Here is a 24344-nt window from a genome sequence, read left to right on the forward strand (position 1 = left end):
CATGCAATCTGCTACATTCTCCTAATTGTATTCTGATTTTCTTCATCTAAAACAGAACTTCCTTAGATTTCTACTAACTGAGCTCATGTTTCTTAGAATTGAATAATTTTCTCTTTCTTGATAGCCAATATATTATGGATCTTTCATAATTATTTTTTATAAAATAATATTAAGTGAAAAGAAGTTCCAAGTTACACCCAAAATGTAAAAAGGGTCAGTTTTAATTTTCCACTATCAAGGCTTTAATAGTAAAGTTTTTGTCTTAATTATAAAAGTCATTCTTGCTTTCCATAACTAGAATATGTATAAGACAGGAAAAGTAATTGCACTGGTTAATAATGGATTATCATTCTTAACAGAATGTAAGGCATTTCTATAGGAGTAATACTCTTTAGAAAAAATATTTTTTCTTCATAAATAGAAACTGATGCCATTATAGTTCAGTGTTATTTTTTGATCTATTACTTATTGATAAGACAATTGTATTTCCCCAGATTCCTTAACTTCTATTACCTATATCCTTTTAAAAAAACTTGTGAAGATAGATGCCGTGAAATTCATGTTAAAAAATCACACGGTGAGTCTTATTTCCTTTAATTAATGACTAGAGTTTTCCGGGTAGTTTAGGTAAAGCTTAGTAACTTTGGATGCTCTCTTGCTTTCATCAGAGTGAACACTTCCCCTTTCTTGGCATCAGTGACAGTTACAGTCTCAGTGACTTCAGGTGCCGAACAACCTTCTACACAGCCCTCACTCGTCTTCTGATGGTAGATCTAGGTAAGGTTAAGAATTTAAGCTTAATTAATAAGGGGTCAACAGTATACTTGTGTGAATAAAGAAGTGTCATATTTGTGAGTACCGCATTTAACTTATTGGAATTTGCCATCTTTGACAGTTTTCTACAACTTTCCGAGATTTGAGCATTCACTTGTTAGCATTAGAGCCAAAAGGCAAATTTTTGTATATAAGATGGTGTTTTTCACTTCAAATAGTACTTGTATTAACTCTTTACTTCAAAACTGATTTTCTGGGTATCCTTTGATCCATTAATTGTACTGCTACAAAATCAAAGAATAATCGTAAATACAGAAAAGCTTTATAAACAAGGAGTTTCTTTGTAATGCCATTTAATCTAGAAGAAAAATGGCAATGATGTAAATGTCCAACAACAGGGAATTATAAAATTATGGCATATCTACTTGATGGAATAGTCTGTAGTCATTAAAAATTATGACTTGAAGACAAAGTAATACATGAAGTTTTATGTTATAATATTAAGCAAAAAAGTAAGCTATTGAACTGTGCAAATGATTATGAGCATGCCCATTGGGAGGGAAAAAACAACGCATCAAAAAAAAAAGCTTAAATGAAATTCTTCAAAAATGTTAAATGTTGTCTTTGAGTAGTGCACTATAGGTGACTTTCCTCATTTCTGGTTATTTGAAATTTTCCTTACTGTATTACTTTTCTAATGGGAAAAATTAGCTTGTTTTTGTTTCATTGAAAAGCTGAAGTTAGCCAGAAGTATCCACAGGTAGATAGCTAGCTACCTTAAAATGGGCACTTAAGCCTCTCTGTGTTGAGCACGTTGTTCTGGATTCCCATTTTCCCCCATGTTTGGATACTGCAGGTTAAATTAATCGGTTTATAGACATATGAGAGAATTCAATCAATGACAATATGATATCATCCTTAGAAAATGTAAGACTGGTGATACTTTTTCTTCCTTTCTCTTGCAATGTATTAATTGATCTATCAACTTAAACATGATTTTTTTTAAAACATGATCATACATAAGGAAAAGGGATAAATAATTTCATTTTGTATGTAAAAGGCATTGACCCTTGTAATGGAAAGGTGACTAAACCCTTCTCTGCTCCATATGTATGTTATTTTCATGCATTTCAACAGAATAAGTCACCAGAAAGACAAACAGCCAAAAGTTGAGAAAAATACAACTAGAATGACTAAGGAGCTTAGTGGGATTGATTTCTAAAGAAAGATTAAAAGAACCATGTATGTAAAATTTGGCTAAGTGACAAGTAGAGCTTGAGGCAAAGAAAACTGTCTATAAATATTTGAAGAGTGTAAACCAGGCATGCAAAACCCAATCATCTGCTACCTTAGGCAAATGGAGGATCTGAGTGACAGCTTTGCATGCTGCACACTGGCCTGTATTACCTCTCAGCTGCTGCCTTGGAGAGCAGAAGAGCATCCCAGACTCTTTGTCATCGTCCTCCATAATCATTTAGAGAGCACCCTGTGCTGAGGTCTGAGGGCAAGACAAAGACCAGTCAGGCATACTGGCCCCTGCCCTCAAGGAGCTAGCCTTCTTGCTTTCCCTGTTGTCCAAGCATTAAAGGAGATAGTAACACCCTTGTCTAGACTTAATTTGTTGACTAAGCCTTAAAAATGCTCTTCTAATGACCTGTCAAACAGAGTGAAAGAAGCAGGGAGACCAAAGTTAAACAGAACTAGCTAAAGGAAATTTCCTAGAAGGAGGTTCATGTCACGCACATCTTCAGGACCTGGAAATGGAATGAGTCAAGATCCTTTTTTGTACGGCCATTATGGACAAAAGGAGCCCTCATAAATCTGTGGTAGCTTAAACAACAGGATAGCACTGTCAGTATTTACAGCACTACTGCACTTATCTTTGCATTGATAATTGATAGTCACGATGATGCCCAGAAAGACCCTGCATTGCACGCTGCCTTTTTGAAGACTACTTTTATTTAGTATTGCTTAATGTAAGCTGTGAGGTATGAGAAACTGAAGTAAAAATATGTAATTGAATAATAGGGTTTTATTAGGTTTTGCACGATTAGATTCCTTTGAAATATTTAACCCAAGAACATATAAAGTATAAATTGAAATTTTTTGGTTCAGAGCTTTTTTTTTTTTTAATTTATTTATTTATTTATCTATGGCTGTGTTGGGTCTTCGTCTCTGTGCGAGGGCTTTCTCTAGTTGCGGCAAGTGGGGGGCACTCCTCATCGCGGTGCGCAGGCCTCTTATTACCGCGGCCTCTCTTGTTGCGGAGCACAGGCTCCAAACGCGCAGGCTCAGCAATTGTGGCCCACGGGCCCAGCCGCTCCGCGGCATGTGGGATCCTCCCAGACCAGGGCTCAAACCCGTGTGCCCTGCATTGGCAGGCAGACTCTCAACCACTGCGCCACCAGGGAAGCCCCAGAGCCTTTTTTTAAAGGTAAATATCTGTTACACTGAAAGCAGTTTTTAGATACCTTGGGAAAAAGGAAAGACAGGCTGTATGGAAGTACCTGGTACATGGTAGATGCTCAATGTAAGTAAATTGAATCTGGGAATAGATAAAAGTAAAAACAGTAGCAGCTACACTCATGGAACTTGTACACTGAAAAGAAACTTTTTTATTTATTAGTGTTTTTCACTTTTAAAAATAAACGTGTATGGTAAGCATCAAGTGACGATTTGTGGTATATATTATCAGAGCTTCCTTCCCCTGTTACGAACCAGAGTTGCTCTTCTTCCCAAAATATGTTAAGCTCCTTTAGGGTATAGACTTTGCCTTCTTCATATTTTCTAGTACCAATCCCAGTATCTCTACATTGTAGGTGCTCAGTTAGTATTTGGCGAATGAATGACACACAAGTATACTGTAACCAGAATGCCATAATCATGGCTCCTGAAATCAGCTCAGCCTGCTGTGTTCTCTCTAGGAGTAGTCTGATCATTGGGCTCTCCAAGAAAAAAATCAAGTGGCTGATTACTTTCGCAAGTGATTAGCTACACTTGGCCACTCTTGTGCTCGATTAGTCACTTGTTGCTCTCTGTTCAAGTTATTACTTTACAGACAATCATTTGTTGAGTGCTGCTGAACACAGTTTTATTATTTGAAGCCTTGTCTCACAAACTAGATTGACTGGATGTTGCTGTCAGAATTCCTATATAGATGGCTCTATAGTTTTCTATTGGGTGTTCACTGTCATGGAAACAAGGAAAGAAGAGGTAGTGATGTTGTCAAAAGAAGCACAGATCCATGTATTAAGTGAGAGAAATACTAGATCGTGAGAATTCTTCTCAAATTAAACAAGTTTGAAGAGGAACTTTTTATATCAGTGATTTTTTTTTTTGGTAAGAATCACATAGAAAAAACATCTAACCAGCCTGCTTGCAAAGCATTGGATGTGATTCTTGGATTGAAATATAAAGCATATTCTAATTGAATCCTACAAAAGAAATTGAATATGCTTTGTGTATAAGCCCTGCACATTGGAGTGATTAAAAAAGGTGAAGAAATTGGGTGTCACATTAATTGCTATTTACTTTGAAATGCATTTTGGTTTCTATTCAATAATTTGTACTTTGTATGAATTTAATTAGAGGCTATGTGCCCCAGGTTGTATTTCAGATTAAAATGGGGGGGGGGTGTTGACAATAAACAGTTGTACCACTTTATCAAATTGCTCCTTGGCTAAACTAGACGAAATGTTCACTTGTATAAAGAACAGAATTGAAAGCATTTCATCGTCAGAATGATGATGTTTCATGTTGGCCACATATTTTTTGTATTCTAAGAAATTATAAAAATTAATGCAGGGCTTCCCTGGTGGCGCAGTGGTTAAGAATCCGCCTGCCAATGCAGGGGACACGGGTTCGAGCCCTGGTCGGGGAAGATCCCACATGCCGCGGAGCAACTAAGGCCGTGCGCGACAACTACTGAGCCTGCGCTGTAGGGCCCGCGAGCCACAACTACTGAAGCCCACGCGCCTAGAGCCCGTGCTCCGCAACAAGAGAAGCCACCGCAATGAGAAGCCCGTGCACCGCAACGAAGAGTAGCCCCCGCTTGCCGCAACTAGAGAAAAGCCTGCACGCAGCAACAAAGACCCAACGCGGCCAAAAATAAATTAATTTTAAAAAAAAAGAGAGAGAGAGAAAGAAAAAAAAATTAATGCAAAAAAATCCCTTCATGAGATAGCATACATACAGGAGAAAATAGTGACTGACCAAGAATCACTTAAAGTTCCCAAGGTTATTTTTAAATTAACTTTGTCAATCTAATAAACTAAAGGAAAGATAGTATTACCCAAGTCAGTAAATGGTGAACAGCTCCAGGGAGCTGTTCAGTGTAAAATACTTGAATAAATAAAAACCTTCTATTTTGTTTAATTTGAATGGAGGTGATTCAGTTGACAAATATTGCAGAGGGGAAGTGTGGGAAAGAGCTACAACAAAGCATTTTGTTTTGTAGAGAACTAAATGTTGTTAGTTGCAAATTAAGTTTTTACCAACCACAGATTTAGAATTGCTCGGTGTCATAGTTTATTTTCCTTGGACATTTTATGATTGCACCTTATCTTGAACTACTCAGATGAGAAGCATGTTGATGGGATCTGAGTAGTACCTTCCTCAGATATTCAAACTCTAACAAGCAGTCATACTTTTAATGATCACGGGGATACTAATATTAAAATGGTGTTTATAGACATTAGGAGAGAGTCTCTCTTTAGGGATGAAGGTAGCATAGTATCCATCTACTTTTGTGGCTTATAATAGGTAATTGGCACCTGAAGATACCTCTAGCTTAAATTTGAAAAATTTTAAATAGCAAGTAAATGACTTGAATAAAAAGGGAAGAGTATTCTAGAAATAGCTACTAAAGATAGAAGTAAAAATAGCTGAGGAAAGAAACTTCCTTTTCTTTATCAATAATAACTAACGTTTGTTTACAAAGTTATAGTTTGCAGACCACTTTGACATACATTTTCCTATTTGATCTTCAGGACAGCCCACATGAAATAGGTATTATTGCATTGTTTATCCGTTAGAAAAGTGAGGTGTGGAGAGATTAAATGACTTGCGGAAGGTCAGTCATATAACTTGTAGCCCTCTGACCACATATTCTCATTCACTTCTGCTAAACTGTTACTTTGCCTTTCACATTCTCAATCAATTAGGCAGTGTAACTTTTTCTTCTTCATTTGTATTTGAACTATTTGGACTGAATGATTGATTTGAGGTTCCGGCGGGGGGCAGTGAGAAGAAGGGAGAAGGGATTACTTTCCAAACTTCTATCAAACAAATAAGATTCATGTTTATTATTTGTATATTACAGTTCTGTGGTCAGTGAAAGTCAAATGTAGTTTTTGAAATTTGTTCTTATGTCTAATAATTGGCTAAAGCATATTTCTTCTCATGGAAAAAAGAACACAGAGGTAGATATCCCAGGAGGATTTAGAAAGTGAGAAGCTTGATCAGAAATAGCTGATGTTCTGATAAATAGGAAGAATACATCAATATATCACCTGTGTCCATGACTTGGCACAGACTATCTGGAAAATAGACATTTGGTGGGGGGAGGGGAAGTGGGCAATAGGGGTAAAAAAGCAGCTGGAAATACTTAGAATCTGTAATGAGATAATTAAGACTAATTAGCTGGCCCTGTAGGCAGAAAGCAGCCCATTAAGTCCAGATCCAGTGTTAATAACTTACCTGGTTTTGAGGGTAGAGAGTCCAGAGCACCCCAGGGAATGAGATGCTTCAGGGATGAAACTTTGAGGATAGGTTTGCTAGAAAAGGAGTAAGTAGTCTGCAGTAGGCAGTGTATTTTTCTTCTGGGAACTAAAATAAACATTCTGGTTCCCTAGGGAGAGGAATTAAAGGGTGCCTCAATTTTCTCATCTATTAAATGGAGATATCTACTTTGAAGAGCTGTCATGTGGCTTAAATAAGATAAACATGTGTGAAAGGGCCTGGAACAATTCCTTTCACAAAACAAGTACTCAGTATGTATTAATCATGACAGATATTTGATTAAATACACTGTTAGGGGCACTGACTGACACTGGGTCCTCAAAATGAGGCAGATCCAATACCCTTTACGCAGCTACTCTACCTTTAGAATTTGGGCTATTATTTTCCTGTAGAAGCAAGAGCTGATGACACTTCATGACTGATACTAAAACATCCTGCCCTGCCCAAAACCATAAGTTACTTCAAAGCCAGCTAAAACTCCTAGGCAGTTTAGAGGGAAACTGAAATGAAAACCAAATTTGGGCCCAAGTGAAATCTAGCTATGCACATTTCTCAAGCCTTTTTCTAATAGAAATTTATTTATTTTTATTTTTGGCTGCGTTGGGTCTTTGTTGCTGCACTTGGGCTTTCTCTAGTTGCGGCGAGCGGGGGCTACTGTTCGTTGCGGTGCGCAGGCTTCTCATTGTGGTGGCTTCTCTCGTTGCAGAGCACAGGCTCTAGGTGCGCAGGCTTCAGGCTTCAGTAGTTGTGGCTCGTGGGCTGAGTTGCTCCGCGGCATGTGGGATCTTCCTGGACCAGGGCTCAAACCCGTGTCCCCTGCATTGGCAGACGGATTCTCAACCACTGCACCGCCAGGGAAGCCCCTCTAATAGAACTTTAGAAGTGCTATCCTAATAAAGTGCTGGGGAACAGCAGATGATATGGGCCTAGACCTGCAGAAGTCACTGGCTCTTACGAGATTACCCATTGGTACTTGGTTTTAAACGGGTTACAGTTGTCCCTCAGTATACACAGGGGCTTAGTTCCAGGACACCCCGCCCCCCCATACCAAAATTTGCATTTGCTCAAGTCCCTTATATAAAATGTCGTAGTTTTGCAAATAACCTACACACATCCTCCCGTATACTTTCAGTCATCTCTAGGTTAATTATAATACCTAATACGATGTAAATGCTAGGTAAATAGTTGCCAGCCATGGCAGATTCAAGTTTTGCTTTTTGGAACTTTCTAGAATTTTTTTTTCCTGAATATTTCTGGTCTCTGGTAGGTTGAATCTGAGGATGTGGAACTTATGGATATGGAGGGTCAGCTGTATTTTCTTCACTCACTGTCTCTGTATCTCCTTGTTTGCCTCTCCTCTTAATTCTCATTAAGAGCTTCATGGCATTAGACCTGATCTTTACTGATGTATTAGTTTCCTATTACTATTTTAACAAATTACCACAAACTTAATGGCTTAAATATTACAGATTTATTATTTTGTAATTCTGGGGGTCGGAAGTCCCAAATGGGTCTCATTGGGCTAAAATCAAGCTATTAGCAGGGCAGTGTTCCTTTCTGGAGGCTCTGAGGAAGAATCTGTCCCCTTGCCTTTTGCAACTTAAGGTTACCTGCTTTCCTTGGCTCATGGCCCCCTTTTCCAAGATTGGTCAAATTCTTCTCATGCTGCCATCTCTCTGATTTTCCCCTTCTGCTTCTCTCTAACACTTTCACGGACCTTTGCGATTACATTGGACCCACCTGGATAACCCAGAATAATCTTCTATTTTTAAGTCAGTTGATTGCAACCTTAATTCTCCTTTGTCATATAACCTAGCATACTCACAGATTCCAAGGATTAGGATGTAGACATCTTTGGAGGGCCATTATTCAGCCTACTATACTGACCTATCACTAATATCGAAGTATTTCACACGATACGTATCGTACAATAAATCCTCAGTAACTGTTGGCTACCATCATTTATTACTAGCTTCTCCTTGGCCACTCCCCCAACCCCCCAGTAACCCAGCTGCAATTAGCATTTGAATTTGAGGAAATGAGAAGTTGCACTGTTTACATTTAAGGGGGGGAGGTGGGAAGCAAACCCAGATTTTTGGTGGTGGTGGTTTTGGGAGGGCGGTGACATTCTCATACCATAAAATTCATCCTGTGAAAGTGTATAATTCAGTGGTATTTAGAATATTCACAAGGTGTGCAACTGTCACCATTATCTGATTCCATAATATGTTCATCACCCCAGAAAGAAAGCCTGTACCTTAAAGTAGTCACTCCTCATTACCCCTACCCCCAGCTCCTGGCAGCCATTAATCTACTATCTGTCTCTATGGATTTGCCCATTCTAGACATTAAGTGTGAGTGCAATCATATAATATGTGACCTTTGTATCTGGCTTCTTTCATGTACCATAATGTTTTTGAGGCTTATCCATATTTTAGCATACATCAGTACTTCATTTCTTTTTCTGGCTGACTAATATTCCATTGTACAGATATACCACATTTTGTTTATCCATTTATCAGTTGATGAACAGTTGGGTTGTTTCCACCTTTTGGCTATTATGATAATGATGCTCTGAGCATTCGTATGTTAAGTTTTTGTATGGACATATGCTTTCAGTTCTCTTGGGCATATACCTAGGAATAAAACTGCTGGGTCATATGACAACTCTGTGTTTAACTTTTTGACTAACTACCAAACTGCTTTCCACAGTGGCTGCATCATATTATATTGGCTTCACCATTATACATTCCCTCCAACCTAGATTTTAAGTTATACAAAATAACAAATGAAGTGTCCTACAAATAAAATATCTGAGAGCCAACATACTAAAATAGTTACTATTTGTATTTTAATGTGACTTCTCTGAAGGAAAAAAAACTGAAATTCATAAAATGAATAACTTTTCTGTTGAATCAGATCCTCAGAAATCCAGTAGAGGGGATTTAGCTTTGGGTTTTCCCTAAAAGCTGATGTCAATTACAGATTGGCACTTGCCGTTGGCACTTGCCATCTACCTCTACAAGGATTAAATCATGAGCTGCTGCAGCTGCTGACTTTCAACAGCCCCTGAAAGGAGTTCAAGGTGGAGAGCAGAGATGAGGCGCTCTGTGCACTGGAAAAAACTGGCAGAACAGGTCTTCAGATAGTTAGATATTTTCAGGAGACAATTTTATGAGCCCAATTCTTGTATCTCCTCATATCTAGAAAAGCACTAAAATCCTTCATGGTGACGTCTGCTCCTTGTGACTAGCAGTAACCTTCACAAGACTGGCAAAAACCTTCTGCAAAAAATGTGTTTGATTGCATGTACTCCCCCTTCACCAAAATCACATGTATACTGACCTTCCCCCCAACCTCTTTAGGGCAGTTTCTCAGAGCTATCTGAAATGCTGTCTCCCGGACTGTAGTCCTCATTTTGCCCCAAATAAAACATAACTCGCAATTCTCATGTTGTGCATTTTTTTAAGTCGACACTGAGGAATATTATTTTTATCTATGCATGACTGAGAACTTAGGATGTTACGTTAGTATTTACTTTCTGATGCCAATGAAAATAGTAGCCTGTAAATTGGCACTTCACCTTCAAATTATACTGGTGTCTGGGCCCTCGTCTTGTTAGAAAAAAAAACTGGCAGCTTCCATTATTATTCATAAAATGATCACATGTAGATTCGGCATACTAAATATAATATATGACTGCATACTTGAATGTAAAGTTGTAAGAGCACATGTTTTCTCTTTTCGTATCAGAAACAGTAAATGATACCTCCGTGGGTAATACAAATGAGGAAAAAATCCTTAATAGATATTGTATAAAGTTGTTTGCATGAGATAAAAAAAAAATGACCAGTTTTCTAGCTTAGATGATACAACATATCACATTACAGTAATAGGAACAGTGCTAACTGAAACATAAACATTTTTATAGGAATAATGCACCAGTGTCTCTCGTTTGCCTACCTTAAACTCAAGTGATTGCTGAGGAATTCCTTTCTCCTCACCAGAGCCAAGCTAATTGTTCTTCACCCTCTTCTGACTTCATGCAACTGCAAAGTCAAGATTTTGTGACCCTGACTTCAGTCCCTACCTCTGACACCTTCCACCCCATCAGAGACATGGAGGGAGGAACATGAAGTTGGGGGGTAAAGCAGAACTAATTGGAGACCCTGGTTCACTGACATTTACCAGGCAGAGGATGTTGGACAAACAACTTAACTCCTTCAACCTCTCTGTTCACATGTAAAATGAAGGAAATCATCATACTAGTTTACGGGATTGTTGTGACTGGTAATGACTTACAACAGTGCTTTGAAGGTAGTAAGAGCTACATAGGTGTTTGTTAAGTAAATTAAGTACCACATTCATTGACTGCACATAAAAAGTACTCAAGAAATAACTACTGTTATTCAGTCACTACACAAATATTACTTGACCACCAGACCCTCCTCTAGGCACTGGGGATACAGTCGTGATCAAAACAGACCAAGTTCCTTCTCCAAGGAGCTTACATTCTAGTAGGAAAGACAATGAATAAATATGTAAATTAATAGCCAGTCATAGTAAGCCCCATAAGAAAAGTGAAGTAGTTTGTGGGGTGGGAAAGTAGGTGAGGGGGGAGGGCACACACTGTGGTACTGTTTTAGAGTGGTCAGTGAAGTCCTTTCTGAGGAAGTGACATTTAAGTAGAATTGCCGCTCACCTTGCTTTCTTTAGTATTTGCTCCTTGACTTCTCCCTTCACATTTTGGTGACCTTCTCTTGTGCTCCTGATGTCCCTATTTGCCTCAAAATTTGATTGAGGAAAGAGATGGAATCAGGAAGTTTTTTTGATCTGTAGCTCAGTATACTAAGGAAGGGTTTAAATGTTCAAGTTCTGAGTTTGTCTTTGTTCTGAGTAAACGTCCTTACCTTGCTCCCAGAGGACGGGTATTGGTCTGGCAACCTCGTGGTCACACTTTATTTGACCACCATAATCACCTCTGTTAAGTTCATGTTAAACTCAAAACAACAAAAATGCTCCTGGCTATCATTTATTAAGTGCCAGGCACTGAGCAAGGGGGCTTACAAGTGTTTTGCCATTTATCCTCACAGCTAACTTTATGAAGTAAATATTATGTCTCTTAATTACAGATGAGTGAAGAGACTTTATCCAAAAGCAGACAGCTAATAGTAGCAGAACCAGGATTCAAGCGTAGAACTTTCAAAGCATCCACTCTGTCTAGCACCCTTATCTGCCTGCAGTGATCATTATCACTGTTCTCATTAATTCCATACAAGAAGAGTAAAATTACATGGTTTAAAATATAATGTATTATATATTTAAGGATTTGATGTTTGCTTCAGTTAGTAATTTTTCTATATTAGGTATTAAGAAAATAAGGTATTTTTAAAATTTACCTTTAATTGAGCAACTACTTTTCACTCAAATACAGTATTTCCCTAATATGTACCAGGCACTGTTCTAGGTGCATCATCTATTTTTCCTGTGTTAAAACATTTAATATACACAATAATCCGCAAAGATAGGTATTTATCCTTATTTTATAGATGAGAAAACTGAGACACAAAGTGATCAGCTAAGTATCCAAAGTTAAACAGTACATGGTGGAGCCAGACACTGGGTCTGTTTATTGCAGGGGCTTAACCTACATCATTCTCCTTCACAGAGAAATGAAAAGATGCAGTCTCGGTTCTCCAGAAGCAAAGCCAAAGATACTATCAGTGTAGGCTGATAGATCTAATAATTTACACATACACGTTATAAATTTTATCTCATTTAATCCCCACAGTAACCTTCATCAAATGGTGGTAGTGGTAGAATGATATAGGTGGTATTATTAAGTGTTAGTATTAGCTATCTGCTAAAATATCTGCCATTCACAGCAGACTGATAAATGCTATCTAAAGGATCAGACAAAGGTGAAGAATCAGACAAAATGCTGTGAGAACCCAAAGGGAGAAGGGGAATACTTGCAGTAGGATCTTAGTACTTGAAGGGGAGCTTAGCTCAGACATTAGGAACGCTATCATTTGACCTGGGCTTTGAAAAATAAAACTGGCTCCAATAAAGGTCTCTAATGTTATCCACAGTTGACAGAGGGTGTATCTAAGAGGAGTAACTTGGTCGCATAGCTAGTTGACAGGGCAGGGATCATAATTTGGAGTCAGACATACTACCATTGCACCACGAGGTCACTATAATTTGGTTTACCTTCCCCTTCACCTAGCACCCTGATCCTTGTGTCAAACAGCATACTAGGAAAGACTCATTGGCCTTTTGACATCTCTTTCTGAAGAAAGCTAAGTCCCTGAATCTGTTGGACTCCAGAAACAAAGTATGTGAGGTTAAAGGGAAAAGAGAAGTCACAAAAGATCAGGGTCAGCCAGATCAGCCACTCCTTAAGAGTCAAAAGATCCTGATTCTGCCATTGATTTTCTGTGTATGTGGCCTTGGACCTCGCTCTCCTTATCTGTAGAATAATATATAGGCCAGTGTTTCTCAAACATTTGCATGCATCTGAGTTACCTGGAGGGCTTCTTAAAACAAAAATTGCTGGATCTGGGATGAAACCCGGGATTTTATATCTAACATGTTCCCAGGTGATGCTGATGCTGCTAGGTCAAGGACCAAACTTCTTCGAGAACCACTGACCTCTTCTCTGAGATCTGGTCTCCTCTCTAATCCTCTATTTAAAAACTGCTAGCATAGAAATCAGGAGGTCTGGACAGTATAGTTACACCTCCAACTAAGTATGCTACCTTGAGCAAGTCGCTTAACATTTCTCTGCCTGTTTCTTCATCAGTAAAGTGGGACTCACAATTCCCTGTGGCATAGGATGAATGAGAAAACTTTCTCATTTGAAGGAAACCCCTTTTGAAAAGGATGAATTATCAATTGTGTAACATATCCATATGTTAAATGAAGATTCTACCTTCAAAGTGAAAAAACAATAGAAAATGTCTCTTTTCCCCTTCTTATATAAAGAAAAAGAAGCTTATTGCAAAAGGAAGTGTACTCATGGAGAATGCACTTAAAATCCAAATGACCCATGAGGGACCCCATCCCCTTTGGAGATAAAAGTTTCCCTGACATCTATTTAACAAATTAATAAAAAAGAACATAAATAAAAGAGAATAATAACTTAGGGCTATCTGGGCACCTGAGTCTGTGAGCCCTTTAGGGCCTTGGCACCTAAAGAGAAAGGGAAAAAAGATCCTGTTCTCTGAGGCTTTGAAAGTGCCTTTCCTTGAGGCATTAGGGAAGCTCTGGGGGCCCTAAGAGCTGAAGGGCTGAGAAGCCTGGGGCATAAGTCTATTTGATCCAATAAAGAGCCAGGAAAAAAAAATGGCTGGTAAGTAATTCTGCTATTTCATTTGGTGCAAAAGAGAAGGCAAAACACCAGAATATTCAATGAGCCAAAGCACAAAATGTGGTATGGATGTGAATGCAGGCTGACCCCTCCTCAAGAACGTTTCTAAGCCTGAATGAAGCACTCACTGTGGAGGCTAATGGACAGTAGCATGCATCTTAAACCGTGATGACCCTTTTGTTTTTCTGATAGGCGAAGATGAGGACGAATTTGAGAATTTCATGCTGCCTCTTACAGTCTCTTTTGAAACAGTGTTACAGATATTCAGTAACAACTTTAAACAAGAAGATGTAAAGGTGGGTTTGTTTCCGAACATGAGAAAAGACGATTTTGTTCATTCTAGGATGTATAGATTCAGAAAAAGGTCTGCATATTTGTGTGTGCTTTGTGCTTCATCAATCTTAATTTCCCAATTGCATGTGTCTTTGAGTTGTACTTTTCATATAAGTACTTTTCTAGTTTCTTATACAAATGGACTTTGAGGTTATCGAATGATTTCAGATAGCTTATGGTTAGATGATGCATTTGTCTCTCGTGGCAGTATCTTTTAAAAGAACATTTCTCGTGGGTACACCACTTTAAACGTCCCTATTCCCTCATCTACCCCGCACTGTATGTTTCAACATATTTATATGGAGGAATGCACAAATGTACACATGCTAAAATACTACATCTCTAAATATTTTTAAACAAGAATTTGTATAAATCAAGACTTTATTAAATGGCTAGGCATATATGTATAAATAGGAGCTGGTCTTGAAGTATTGCATTCTTAAACTGAACAAAGTGATTAGGATAACTGATAGCTAAATAAGGTTTTTATGTGCCTGTGGGAGCCATATTAGGATTGATTTGACAAGTCAGTTCAGCTGTGGCAACAGTCATAATATCTAAGACAACATTATGTTTTATTAGTAAAATCCTTAAGTGTAGCAAGCTGTTTGTGACAAAACAGCCCCATATTTTAATGTGGGGGATGGGGAGCACAAGATCTGCTAAATAGGAATAACATCTTCTGAAATTCTAATGTATCAGGGCTGTATTAAATAGATTGACACTGGTTATTATTCTTAAAAGACTAATAAATATATACCGAGAATGTAGGCACCTTTGTTGGTGGTACTTGAGTCATGTTTCATTGTTATTTGAAATGTGTTGAAAATATTGATGGTCATTTTGCATGGCTCCTCTTCTCTCTACCAAAAAAAAAAAAAAAAAAAAAAAAAATTAGCAGTAAGAAGCCAAATAGAAGAATGATGGCCTTTGGTGATTATTTAGTGTAATTCTTGTACTAAAAAATAATTAACCAAATACTATACCTTTTATTTTGACATAGAGTTTTTGAAATGAATGTTTATAACCTGCAATAGTCATAGAATTTTTAAAACCAAAAAAGGATCTTAGAGATTTTCTTTGTGTTTATAGTGTTGCTGAAATTCTTCACCAGAGTTTCTACTCAGGTTAGCTGTATTTTTTAGATGTCTCCCAAATATTTTTAATGACCAAAAAAATCTTTGCAACTTTAAGGTGGTTATTGCTGCCCTTTATATCAAAAAGAAGCCGTGAGGTTGAAAAACATTATCTGTATAAAAATTACATTTGTCTCATTTGAAGATTTCATTATACTCCAAGCCCATTTTGTTGTAATCCCATCTAGTTTGATAGAAACCATCTTCCTAGAGTCATTTTTAATGGAGTTCCAGTGATATATCCCTAAACCAGCAAGTTCTTAACGACCCTGGAAAGTGACTGCTTGATTACACTTTAACGGTATTTGCAAATAAAATCACAAGTAATTAAGGGGAAATCTCCAGGCTTTTGAGCAAGTTTGATGCATGATAACTGCCTGATTCAGCTTCATCTAGAGTAATGCTGTGTAGGCAACAGCTACTGAGATCAATAGCAACGTAATGATAGTGGCAGAATTAAGTGAGTAACCTGAGAACTGTGCCTCAGAATGCATGCAGCTGCCACGAACCAAGGCCACACAGTGCACTCCGTGCTTCCGTCCTAAATGTTCATCAAAAGACGCCCTGCAGGAAAATGGAGTTAGATGCTCTTTATTGCTGATCGTGTCTCTTGCCACATTTATCAGGGAAATTGGATTAGCAGTTGGCAGCTGCAGGTAGACAAGATTCTGCAGTGATTAAATATGCAGCTTGGCTGCATTTGTTGTGACAGACCTTTAGTAAATTCTACTGTAAGCACCATCTGTCTAATTTGTATAAAGAAAACTTGGTGCTTTAAGCTACCGATAAAGAACTAAATCTGTTGCTTTATCATAAACAAAACTTTTGCACTAAATGCTTTTAAATGTAATTTATTAGGTTAAGGCTATTTTTCTATCATGATGAATAAATAATACATGCAGAAGTGCTTTCAGGTACTTCATTTTGCAAGTACTAGAGATAAAAACAGTTCTGTTTTGTTCTCCAATAAAGTATTTAGTATTCCAATCCACAGGAGGTGATGCCGTTAAAATATCTCTATGAAAATGCCGCAGGACTGCCAAATTCATTTAATTTGCAACCCTTACCAGGATTTTCTTACTGCCTATTGATAGATATTTTTCAAATGCGGATTTCAGGATAAACATAAGCATTAAGGACCTACATTGCCAAACTGAAATATGGTTGTGAGAGGAGGAAATGCTGTAAAACTCTTAAATTTATAGCTTTGTTTTCTTACTTAGTCCTAATAAAATTGAAGAGAACATTGAATTTTTGTCTTGGGTTTCTCTTTTCAAAGGAAAGGAAAAAAGAAAGAAATTGCTGTGACAAACCCTGGCTCTAAAGCGTTAGTTCACAGTACATGTTTCCCCCCTGTGATTGTACCCACAGTAAAATATAGTCCAGTACTCTGACTCCGCATGCATCATTTTTGTTTTGGCCATGACGTCATCAGTTTTAAGGGAAATGAATGAAAACTTGTAGGAGGAAGAGGAGCAGTTAAATAGGAACCTGCTATCTTTAGTCCCTTCGTAAAAACTCCACAATGTTAAATTATTTAAAATCCTAGATTTTCAGCATGCGCACATTAAAAGTTTTCGCACTAAGTGCCAAATGTTGCAAACAGCACTTTAACAGAATGATTTTGCTTTGATCCCTGTAGCAGTTCCTGAATAATTTATCACAGGTTATTGCCTTAATTCTGGAGAGGGATAGAGCAATAAAGGCAGATGAAAACACTCCAGTTGAAACACCTTGGGGCCTGCTCATTCCTCTGACACGGCTCTTTTGTTGGAACTATTTAGAGGTTATTAAGATGTGTCTCCAGAATTAAGAGTATGCTGTAAGGATGAAGACAGCCATCTTAATTCTAAAGACAAAGCACAATGACCCTTCACCTTCTTTTTCTTTGTTGTTATTATATAGTAGAATTATGAGGATAATATTATAGCTGCCCCCAGTAGTGCCACTACAGTAAAGGGTCTGTCAGACTTTCCATTAGAAACCCTGTTTTGGAGGTCAGGGTGGAAGGAGCCGCATTTCAACTGTTTCCCAGCCCATCCGTCTCACACTTGGCACACAGACGGCCGTTCACCATGCAGGAGACTGCAGCACTGAGCAGTTTCTCCTTGGACTATCCAAAAAAGGAATCCTTAGGATTAGATACCCCAGACCTGCCCAGTCCCCAAAACAGCCTCACTTTATAAGGACCTCTCATTTTTCAGGTCAGTCAAGTGTTGACTAACTGTAGGAGAAAGGCAACTTTTGGAATAAACCTCTTTGTACTGTTTTAAGTGAGATGGTAAATTGTGGCTCTTCCTCCCCTAAATTTCAGATCATCCCTTGATCTCTGAGATTGTTTGATAACCTGGTTGAGCTCCTTGTTAACAGTTTTCCTGGTCTCGTACCAGAACTGGGTATGTTTTGACTGTCAAGAAAGTACTTCCTTAGTGTTGTTTGAGTGTCTGTATAGATTATTACAGTTCTCTTGCTGCTTTGAGATAAAAGATTGTTTGAGCATGAGAGATCTGTTTCTCACATTAACACTGCATTTTCCTGCTCAGTCGAATCTTTTGAAAACATATTTAGTTATTATATTGTCATATGCTTCCTCTGCTTTGGAGTAACATTTTCTAAAATTGATATAATTTCATAGATTTGAGTCAGTTAGAGCCCTTCTATTAACTTGGTGTCTTTTAAGAAAAAAATTTGTGGTGAAATAAATATTAACCTTTTTGTGTAATAAGGATAGTCTAAAATATTTTAAGAGCCTTTTGCACTAGACACAAAGTAAAACTTATTGTTCCTGTTGACTGATTTAGAGTTGAATGGTGATGAGTACCTTATGTATATGTGAAAACTGAAGATTATTTGAAGAGTAGCCTGTAATTTGTAAGTGTACATAATAAAAATAGAATCAAAAAAGGCCACTTTAAGAGAAAGACTACAAAGAGAATTAGTCAGAATAGAATTGTTCAAAGACTTCTTAGAAGACATATTCTGTTCTGGAAGCTACAGGAAACGTGGAAAGCTGAGAAAGAGTAGAATAGGTTCCAGGTGATGAAAACAGGTTACATAAAAGGCAAAATGGTTTAAAAAAAAATAGCAGTCACATAAGAGAACTACACAGAGAGACTAGCCAATTATAGAAAAACAAGGACTGGTGAGATTATGAAAGGAAAAAGAATAAGTTACTTAAAGAAGCAGAAACAAAAGTTCAGGGCTTACAGATTCAGAAATTCAGATTACCATCATTCTATAAGCTGTTACACAGTATAGAAACTGAATATTCTTATAAACAGCTTCCAGTTATATTGAGTCACCTTTTAGGTATGGGGCATCGGGGAAGGGGGATCAAAAATAACAGATACTTGTGACATAAACTATTTCCTACTTTGAAATTTTTTTAGTCATTAAGATGAGGGTCAGCATTCACTTCCAAGTCCTTAATGATAATTTAAATGCCTTCCTAAAGAGATTTTCATTTATTACCAAAGTGTGCGGAAAAGAAAATCTGATAAAATAGTTCAGAGACCATTTTCTGGCAGAATATTTCCACTGAAAACAGTATCTTCAGAAATCACAGTTGCATATCTCAATTATCCCACCCCCTTGTTTTTCAATTATGTTTATTTGTACCCTTTGTTCTGACATTCTAGCATCTGTTCATGGGTTTTCTTTTTCACTTCCCAAGCATCTTCCTAAGGACAGCTTAATTAAGAGTCCAGAGTACAAGTCAGATCTCTTCTATTTAAGAGTCAAGTTTTCATTTTGTTTTGTTTTGTTTTCTCTAAAACTAAGTATTTATGGAACACTTATATATGTATCAGGCTCTTGTTAGGCATTTTTATATAAATTTATTAAATTTATTCCTGACAGCGCCTCTGTGAGAGAGGCATTATTAGCCCCTTTTAGAGATGAGAAAATTGAGACTGATAATTTGCCTTGCCTTAAGTCTTATAGTTAAGAAGTAAAGCTGGGTTTAAATTCAAGTCTTTGATATTGAGTGTAGAAGAACTCTTTTCCTTATATCTCTTCCTTGCTTGGGGAATGTGAATGCCATTCTGGGTATGCCACGGTACCAATAGGTCATCTGGCCAGTTTCATTTTGTCCTAAGTTACTAAAGATATTCCTTAGGGATCTTTAAATGCCAGTGTGCTTTCAGGTTAGACTCCAAATTGCATAGTGGGACTGATTTCTTGCAAGCCAATGTGGTTAAGATTTGTTGTTATTAAATAATGTCTAGACCCTGTACATTTTTGTTTCGTGGAATTATCAATACTCTTTTTTTTCTAATTTGGCATTATTCAGAAACAAAGTATTTTAGGAATCTAAATGTTTCTAAGCTATTGGAATTATGACTCAGCTCAATTTATAAGAAGCAGAGTTGGTCAGCAGATTTGATGGTCTGTTTGCTTAAAAAGTCTATGACTTTCTATAGAGAGAGATCTGAGCGAGACATTTTAGCTAATGAATCAAAATCAGATATGTGGTCATTATTGCCTGATTATTACTCCATCTGCTCTGTGCTAACGTGAAAATCAATTACTGTGTCTCTTTCCCACTGACAGCGTATGTTGATCGGGCTGGCAAGAGATCTTCGAGGGATTGCCTTTGCACTGAACACAAAGACCAGCTACACCATGCTGTTTGACTGGATGTATCCTTATTACACTGTGACAATACCAGCTCTGTGCACAGAGGGATGCCAGGCCCCTGGCTTTCGTTTAATAGTATGGCACAGTAGGGAAGAGGAAACAAAGCTAAATGAACTAATGTGTAATCAGCTAAAAATTACAGCACAGTGGCAGCAGTACAGATAACTGAGCACAGCATTTGGAGACCCAGCTCAGAGAGGTCACTTTTTTGGTGCCATTAAATATTGACACCTTAAAAAATCACATCCCCAAATGATTGTTTATGTTGGGGTTGCAGGGATAATTGGGCTGACGTCTCTAACTCAAGATCAATGGATCCTACCATTTGGCACTTTCGAGGAGATTTGGATTCCTACTCTATCTCAAATAGCAGAGCTGAGGTCACTTTATCTCTTTGAGGCTCAGTTTATCATGCTGTAGTTTTTCATCATCATGAAAATATTAATGGACATGAAAAGGGGAAAATAAATCGTTAGGATTTTCATTTGATATAAAATTTGAATTTACCTTTGCCAAGGCTTAGTACAGACAGCAAAATAAATAAACAAGGAAACAAACATCCCCCCACAGAAATGCCTCATCATTAATAGTAAAAAGATTTGGTGTTAGGCAGACCTGGCTTGAATTCCTAGCTCTCCATTTGCCGTGTAAACTTTGGCAAGTCTTTTCACCTCTCTGAGTTTCCTCATCTAAAATAAGAGACATCCAGTATCATGGCCTATTGTAACCATTGAAATAGGTAACGCACTTTGTATAATGTCTAGAACATAATAGGTAGTCATAAATGATTACTATTAATATTGTTTTAACAATATTGTACAAATCCTCTTTGATCTTAACAGAAAGTGATAGTTTATGCAAGTCATGTAAGTGTAACATATGTTTTCATGCCTTTATACATGAAACCATCAGAGCACGTAAGAAAATTCTGTAACCTTAAAGTTATTTTTTAAGTTACATTGTCAGTTGCTCTTTTCAAACCCTTCTTATCATAAGTAAGAACTTCCCTCATGAATTGAATTACAAAAGAAACTTCTTAAAGGTAATCTTCAAGTACTGATGGCACAGTTATGGCCAAAAACATAACTAACAGGATCTGGGCATGTTTCAGGGAGAATGCTACACATTAAAGAAATCGTTTAACATTAATTTTGAATACTTACTTACATTTTTACTTACTATTAAAACCTACCTCATCAGATTTATGTGCCCATAGAAGGGTTAGAGATAAGAATTTTCCATGCCGTTTAGAAATCATGTATGTCTTTATATCAGCATACAAAGTACATGTACAGAGATCGTAGATTTTAACATGGAAAGTCATACAACTCTTTTAACTATGCAGAATAAACTGGAATTACATATGACCCTTTCATTTCTCTAAACATAAATAGAAGCTCACAAAGCAAAAACTTTCATTTATTTGAAATATTGTAAAGACCTAATTTTAGCACTTTAAAATTGATGGTGATCTTTAAACCAACCTACAACTCTAGGAGGTCCAGCAATTGATGCTTCACGTTTTCCTCAGCAACAATCTTAACTAAGAGTTTAGATAAGAACTTTCCCCTTAGCATCAAAGAATAGAAATATCTGTCATAATTGATACTGCCTAAAATTTATAGAACATATTGTAATTTAAGTTTTTAATTAAGTCTGTTTTCCATTTCCTCACTTTGCTCCTTCTTTTGGGCACCTATCTGAAATGAAACTTTTGTCCAGCAGATGGCAGAAAATAGCAAATGGAAAACCTTGGGACTTAACTGTTTTGTTTTGGACTAGAAACCACTGTCTCCTCCATCTGACTGTAGACATTGATGTTATTAGGGTCAGAGACGGAGGGCGAAGTGTCAGTTATGCAGGAAGTTATGTTAGATTGCCAAACAGGATGGCTTGCTACTGGCCTTGCTTATAATAATTGAGTTTCAGTAGCAAATCAGCTTCCTTGGGAAAAGGCCAAAGGCTTTTCATAATTGTATTGACAACAAAATGAATATGATAAATGGTGTTCATTCAGTTGAGGCAAGATTTATAGTTTTCCTTTGGGCAAGGGATAAAAGAGCAAATATTTATAATAATAGTAAAATTTGTTTAAAAGTTGCATTATTTGATAATTCAAAGAGCTTTATTAAAATATTTCAAAATACTTTAAGCAGTTTCAGGTGATAGAGTACAGATTCTTTCCAAAGTATTCTAGTAATGTAAAAATGAGCAAGTGTATGATTAAAAAAAAAAAAACATGGATATGAAAGTCATTTATTCTTCCTAAAATATTGATATGTCAAACCGTCAGTGATGATTCTCATATTACTGCTGGAGAAAGTTTATTTGCCTTTTATCCACATAAATGTGTGTTCTTTAATTTGCTGTATAGTCCTTAGCATACAGAAGAAACATCCTATAAGAGCACATGTCATCTTAAAGTCAAAATGCATTTTATTTATCGTGATTATTTGATAAAATGCTTTTTTAGTGGTTAGCTATTTAATTTAAAAACATTTCTATAAACACTGACTGCATTAACTGGTACACGAACTACATTGCTTATCACTCTGTCCTTCCAAACCTAAATTGCCTGAAACTACACAGCAACCATGTTGATAAATTGTCCCACTACTGGAGAACAGAAGAAGAATCACTGCTATTTCTTTGCCCCTGTAGTGAGAATGCAACAATATAAAAGCACCTTACCTTGCACTGTATTTAGTCGCCTTGTTTAAACTTTTTCCAGATCATACTTACACTTAAGTATCAAAAACCCAGCGGGAAATTGAAAAAAATAAAAATAAAAGAATGTGTATGATGCTGTTTCCTCACACTCATTCTTTTAATTGTCATAATCCTGATCTTTGAGTACACTGTTTTTCAGTCACGCAGTCAGTGCTGTTGTTTAATATGCATAAGCACATTTTACAAAGACAAGGCAAGACAGTGAGATTTGTAGGGAAAAGAAAAAGAACTTTGGAATAGGACAGTCTTAGGTTCCAGTCCTGGGTTCCCCACTTAACAACCTGTGGGGTTTTGGGTAAATTACTTAATGTCTCAGAATCACAGTTTTCTCCTCCATAAAACAGGGCTAATAATACTTGTATCACAGGTATGTTGTAAGAAGTGAGTGAACTGACATATATAAAGGGCCTAGTACAGTGTCTGGCACAAAGTAAATATACCCCTCCACTGTTGTTAGTTCCTTTCCCTAATATGGAATGAGACAAAGGAATCCGATTTGCTCACTTGTTCACCAAATTTGGCTAAGGACTATCCTAGGATTCATGAGGGATGTAGATTTCTTAGACTCAAGTCCCACCCCAAAATGAGCTTACAGTTTAATAGAGTCAGTTAGGTATCTACCTAAACAACTGTAATAAAATACAGAAGGTGATAAGTGCCATAACAAAGATAGAAATAAAGTGATTGCATTTCGCTGGAGCATCAGGAAAGGCTCTGTAAAGGTGAAGATATTTCTTTGGATCTTATCACATAAGTAGGATTGGACTATTGGAACTGTGAAGTAAGAGGTTTTCAGTTGGTCTAAGCACAGGTTTAGGAAGGAGAGTAGTAGAGAAGATGTTTTGTTAAAGATACACTTACTTTATGGTTGGACACGCAGATTGTCTGGGACCCTTGAATATCAGGCTAAGGAACTGAGACCCTTATTCCATAGATGGTATAAAGCAATTGATGATTTTGACTGACTAACAGAATCAGAATTGTATTTCAAGAAGAGAATAGTCAGCAGTATGTTGGACAAACAAATAGGGAAGAAAGTAAACCTGAAAAATTGCTGTTCAACAGGCATATTTTGAGTGCATTGTGCCAGGCATGAGAAATGAATAAAATGATTGCTTTTTATAAGAATGAATAAAATGGATCGCTCCTTAGAAGCTCATAATCTAGTGGCCATAACAAATAACTAATAAACCTCTAATCTAGTAGCCATAACAAATAACTAATAAACCATCAATGTATTGTAACAAAGATGCATGCAAAGGACCATATGAACATTTAAGAGGAAGAGATTGGTATTTGGGGCAAAAAGTAGGCTTCCCAGGGAAGTAAAAGTTGAGCTAGGTGTTGGAAGATGAATAGGCATTTGCCAGATGGAAAGAGAGAAGGCTTCCCAGCGGCATTTGCCTCCGTGAACAAAGGTATAGATGTTTCACATTCAAGGAATACCTTTCAACTAAGCTCTGAACTAGCAGGCTATTTCTGTTCTGGAACCACATCCTCACACTCTTATCTCCTAAAATTTTTAACGAAAACCTCTTTTGTTGCCTTCTAGTATATTAGAATGCTTTCTCTACTGTGAAATCTCAGAGGAAAAGAATTACTTTTTTACTCATTTATGCTTT

General features: G+C 37.2%; 1 protein-coding gene across 8 annotated transcripts in view; it reads left to right on the plus strand.

Moving 5' to 3' along the window:
• Positions 1–24344, plus strand: part of RANBP17 (RAN binding protein 17) — a 315779-nt gene that overhangs the window by 226997 nt on the left and 64438 nt on the right. For all 8 annotated transcript variants that reach the window (XR_014241506.1, XM_082380852.1, XM_082380855.1 and 5 more), the window contains 4 exons: positions 514–577; positions 669–777; positions 14078–14181; positions 19906–19994. Coding sequence is in view for 7 of the 8 variants with exons in the window: in XM_082380852.1 (XP_082236978.1) it covers positions 514–577; positions 669–777; positions 14078–14181; positions 19906–19994 (366 nt within the window). In the remaining variant the exon portion in view is untranslated. The remainder of the gene's footprint in view (positions 1–513; positions 578–668; positions 778–14077; positions 14182–19905; positions 19995–24344) is intronic.

The sequence above is a fragment of the Balaenoptera borealis genome, assembly GCF_965194805.1.
Source record: "Balaenoptera borealis genome assembly, chromosome: 2".
Taxonomy (NCBI): domain Eukaryota; kingdom Metazoa; phylum Chordata; class Mammalia; order Artiodactyla; family Balaenopteridae; genus Balaenoptera; species Balaenoptera borealis.